Source organism: Athene cunicularia, unplaced genomic scaffold (assembly GCF_003259725.1).
Source record: "Athene cunicularia isolate RWA unplaced genomic scaffold, athCun1 SCF_2, whole genome shotgun sequence".
NCBI lineage: Eukaryota > Metazoa > Chordata > Aves > Strigiformes > Strigidae > Athene > Athene cunicularia.
This window is the reverse complement of record NW_020799266.1, coordinates 460104-465259: the sequence shown is the minus strand read 5'-3', so window position 1 is coordinate 465259 and position 5156 is coordinate 460104. Positions and strand designations below refer to the sequence as shown.

At 54.8% G+C, this 5156-nt stretch overlaps 1 protein-coding gene across 1 annotated transcript in view; it reads right to left on the bottom strand.

Moving 5' to 3' along the window:
• Positions 1 to 2559, bottom strand: part of RAB5IF (RAB5 interacting factor) — a 9401-nt gene extending 6842 nt beyond the window's left edge. Inside the window, exon 1 of the mRNA XM_026867208.1 lies at positions 2551 to 2559. Within this exon, the coding sequence (XP_026723009.1) occupies positions 2551 to 2559 (9 nt within the window). The remainder of the gene's footprint in view (positions 1 to 2550) is intronic.
• Positions 2560 to 5156: the final 2597 nt, after the last annotated feature.

Below are 5156 nucleotides of genomic sequence, written 5' to 3'. Positions count from 1 at the left end.
TCTCCGGCCCCTGGGCCCGGGCGGATATAGCGGATGGAACGGCCCCTGCCCGGTGTGACGGCAGCGCCTGGGCTGGCAGCGGCCGTGAAGTCACAGAATCCCAGAATCACTCAGGTCGGAAAAGCCCCTCGGGATCATCGAGTCCAACCCTCAGCCCGACTCTACAAAGTTCTCCCCTACCCCACATCCCCCATCCAAACAGCTCATCCAAACGGCCTGTAAACACCCCCCGGGATGGGGACTCCCCCACCCTGGGCAGCCTGTTCCACTCTCTGACCACTCTGTCTGGGAAACGTTTTTTCCTCGTGTCCAGTCTGACCCTCCCCTGTTGCAGTTTAAAGCCGTTCCCTCTTGTTCTGTCACTAATCCCCTGTGAGAAGAGCCCAGCACCAACCCCTCTGCAATGTCCTGTCAGGAGCTGCAGAGAGGGATGAGGTCTCCCCTCAGCCTCCTCCTCCTCACACTGAACACTCCCAGCTCCTTCAATGGCTCCTCACAGGATTTATTCTCCAGGCCCTTCCCCAGCCTCGTTGCCCTCCTCTGCACTCGCTCCAGCCCCTCGAGATCTCTCTCACATTGAGGTGCCCAAAACTGGACACAACACTCCAGGTGTGGCCTCACCAGTGCAGAGCACAGGGGGACTGTCACCTCCCTGCTTCTGCTGGTCACACTATTTCTAATGCAAGCTGGGATGTCGTTGGCTTCCTTGGCCACCTGGGCTCACTGCCGGCTCATGTTCATCTGCTTGTCAGTGAGAACTCCCAGACCCTTTTCTCCCAGACAGCTCCAGCCACTCCTCCCCAAGCCTGTAGCCGTGCAGGGGGTGGTTGTGGCCCAAGGGCAGGACCTGGCACCTGGCCTTGTTGATGCTCATCCCGTTGACATTGGCCACCGACCCAATCTATCCAGGTCTCTTTGCAGAGCCTCCCTGTCCTCATGCGGATCGACACTCCCACTTCACTTGGTGTCATCTGCAAATTTATTGATGATCCACTCTGTGTCCTTATCAAGATCATCAACAAAGATGTTGATCAGAAATGGCCCCAACACTGAGCCCTGAGGTCACCACTTGTGACCAGCTGCTAGCTGGATTTAGCTCCACTGACCACCCCTCTCTGGGACCAGCCAGCCAGTGCTTGACCCAGCAGACCATTCGCTCATCCAGGCCATGGGCAGACAGTTTTTCTATGAGAATCCTATGGGGAACTGTGTTGAATGCTTTTCGAAAATCCAGGTAGACACAGCTTTTCCCTCATCCAATCGTTGTTCTTGCACCCTTGGATGCACACATGGCAGCACCTGGTGCTGGGCTGTGCAAGCTATGCTGGCTGCTCAAAATCCACACTTCTGAGACTCTCCATAGTTCCTTCCTGGCTGCAGGACTGGAGGCGTTTGGAGTGGGAGAGCCTCCTTTAAAATAAAACACGGTTGTGCGGGTCACTACAGCTTGTTATCTCCGTTTATTTGAGCAGGCATTGCAGCAGACAAGCATTGCCATCTGCAGAAATAGTGTTCTTGGAAGTGTATGCAAAGAAAATAATTACATGCGGAGTCCTAAAGATTTGACTGTATTTTTATATTCTTGCCTTACGAGAGGAATGGTATTCAACTTAAACCAGTTGCATTCCTCATGAAAAAACATGTTGGGAATTACTTTTTCAGCATGGGGTGGGCAGGGTGTTTGGTTGAGACTGATTCACTATTATCCTTCTCAGGGTGTGTTTATGTGGGCAGGTGGGCAAATTCCCATTAAATATTAGGACAGTTTGCTCACACTGAGGGTGATAAAACAGTGCAAAAGGTTGACCAATATCCTCTTGGACATACTCAAAAAATCAGTGATCTGACTCCAACCAACCTGATGCAACTTTGGAATTGGACCTAACCTCAAAGTTGTTCCTGCTTTGAGCAGGGGTTCAGACCAGATGATGTCCAGAAATTTCTTCCAAACTAAACTATTCTACGACTCTGTTATAACTGGGAGACTGGAGAAAAGTCATAAACTGTTTCTCCCATGAACATTTCAGATGTAAAGCTGGACACAGATTGAAACTCTTGGATGCAAAGACAGCTCTCATTTTTTTAGCAGTGTGAATATTGTGATGATAAATGATGGAATTTCCTGTCTGTGCGTGGGTGTGGGTCTAGATTCCTCCTTCTGGTGGGCTGCGTGATGAGCCGCTCAGCTCGGCAGTGCTGGGGCCACTCATGGCGTTGCTGGAAGACCTTGATCCTGCAGTGAACCGTGCTGGTGGTGGTGAGACCTGAGTCCTGCAAAGATACCTTGTAGGGAGCCATTGCTTCCTTGCTTGCCCATGCACATCCATGCTGGTGCTGACGCAGCATGAGCTTCACTGTTTCTTTTCCCCATTAACAAACCCTGGGCCCAAGGTCCTGCATTTCTGTTGCACAAACGAGCAAATGCATGACATGCTGAGCATCTCAGGAGCCCAGCTGCTTGTTGTTCACAGCACTAAATACTTCAGTAGCAGCGACCTTGCTGTTGATTTCAGCAGGACCTGGGAACCTTCAGGAGTAGGCTGGACCTACCTGAGCCATGTGTGGTTATCACAGAGGGGAGCAGGCAGATGAGTCCTTGTCCCAGACTTCCAATCACTTCCAGCAGGTCCATGTAATTTAAATACAGGTTAGGCAAATAGTTTTGGACTTCAGAAGTGTCTTGCCCTGCTCCAGCTATCAGGCCCTTGAGCACATGTGCAACCCCTTGAGCATTTGCCACAGTCCAAAGGCTGGTCCAGTCAATGGACTCATGTTGCATCAGCAGGAAGGTGACACGCAGTGGGGGGTCATTGCTATATCTCCGACAGGACCTTTGCCTCTGACACCCCCACGATGACAGGGTCCTTCACTGAGGGGCTGGGTCTCACATGTCCCAACTCTAGCCTTGCTCCCAGGGTGCTCCTCAGGTGCTTGGGGCATGGCAGCCCCCCTCCTGCTTCGTGCCCTCCGTTCTGTGATGGACACGGTCACTGAGTGTGGGAGGTGACTGCCACTGGACGCCAGGGCTGATCTCTTCCAGGACTTCAGGCTCTGTCCTAGGCACTGTCCCCAGCTCCATACTTCTGCCCCGGGCTACTTTGCAGGGGTGGAAGTGCTTGCATGGTGATGAGACACCTGGACCAATGAACTAATCTAAAATTCACACGCTAAAAGAAAAACTGTCTTGTTTTACTCCACCTCCATTGCCTGACCCACTGTTCAGAGAGAAAAGCAAATTAAATTGGGTCTTGAATGACAAGGAGGCAGGAGAGGTGCCAGAGGATGACACCTGGGTACAGACAGGCCCCTGGTAAGGGATGTGTATTGGCAGGCATGTGGAAGTAGAAGGATTACATGGGGAGCCCTGGGCACAGTCAGGGGAAGGTGGAAGGGCTGGATGAGGCTCAAAGGAGAGCCTGAGGGTCTGTGCAAAGCAGCACAGCATCAGCCCCTTCTGTGCACGTAACTTCAGAGGCTGCAAAGCCTGCAAGGAGCTCCACGTCCATACTGCCCCTCTTCGACAGTTCTAGACCCCGGGGCCGGCCTGACACCTGCCCACTGGTGAGGAATTGGGGCTTGGTGAGGGATAGTGGCCACCCCAGAGGGGCTAAAGGGGGGACCTGCCTCCTGCCAGGCTCCTGGGGACCACCTGGACACAGCTGAGGCCAGGCCTTTCCTCCAGCACAGAAAAACCTGAGACTAGCCATGGAGTGGGAGTTCAATCTGACTCTTGGGATTTATTCTTTTTTTTCTTTCTTTTTTTTCTCTTTCTTTACATATTTATTAAAAATCCAAACCTTCTTGGGACTTCCCTGGCCAGATCTTGGGCATGGCAAAGGCTCTGAGCTCTTCCTGGCTTGAGTCTGCCCCAGCACGGCGCTTGGTGGCATTTCCCACCCCATCTCCACATTTGGCTGGCTCCTGATTCCTCCTCCAGCACAAACTGTGCTTCAGAGGGGATGCAGACAGGACACCTGCCACCAGCAAAGGCTGAATGACCTCCATGGCTTCCCTGCTTCCTGGAGGAGCAATGCCCTGGCAGATTTTGTCCATGCAGCACAGGGACATGGTTAGGATGTCCCCAAGTCTGGCAGGTTGTTGGCAGAGCAGGTCACTGCTCTTCTGAGCCAGCAGGAAGAAAATCCATGCCCTAGTCAGGGTCTGGCCAGGCTGCTGCAGGGCATGGCCATTGATTTTGCACCAGACAGGGTTTTTAGCTTTTTAACTGTTTGCAGTGATGCACCACAGGAGAATGGCAGCTGAAGAGTAATTTGTGTCACTGCTTATTCACCTGTGCTGCTGTGAGTGCAGCCCATGTGCTCCATGCTGTCCCCTTGGCACGGCTCTGCCATGCTGGGAAGGGCCATGGGGTGACGGCAGGGTGGGGTCCCTGTCCCTTGCGTGCCTGGGCAGAGCAGCTCTGCTCCAGGGTGGGTGAATCCCTCTCAGAAACAGTCCCGGTGTCTCCCACTTGCCTGCTCCTCTGCAGACTGAATTCTGGCCCTGGTGGTGTGGGCTCCTGCAAACCGAAGATAAATCCCCCCTTGGTGATGTCTGGTGGGGGGCATCACCCTCCCAATGGGGAGCCCACAGGACCTCTCGGTGCTTGCAGAGCTGGGATGTGGCACAGGGCCGCGGGTGGGAAGGAAAGGGGAGCAAGACCTGCTGCCCTGAGAGGTGTCCCAGGAGCGGTGCCTGTCCTGGGCGAAGGGTAGGAACTCCCCATTCCTGCGCCTCCGGGCTCCGGACCCCAGCCTGGGAATGGGGCAGGTCTGCGGCTTTTCTCTACTCCACGTCACTTTTTAGAGAACCTTCGAGGGGCCGTTCAGGTGGGTCTGGGGACTTCCCGCCTGGGGCACGTCAGGGCTCAGCGCTGACTGGACGGTCCTTCTGGCCTCGGTTCCCCTCGCAGCATGGTTTCACCTGACCGTCCACAGAGGCCCCGGTGCAGCCTTGGGGTGCCCTCAGCGCCTCTCCCTGTAACCCAAAGGAGCCGCTGCTCCACGGGGACCTGCCCCGGCCCTGCTGCCGCAGCCAGAGCTGCCCCGGGAAGCCCAGGGTGAAGCACCACCCGTGGGCCCCTGGCTGGTGTCATCCGTGGGTGCCCACGGCTCCGCAGGACACAGCGGCTCCCGGTGTCCTCAGGCTGGGGACTG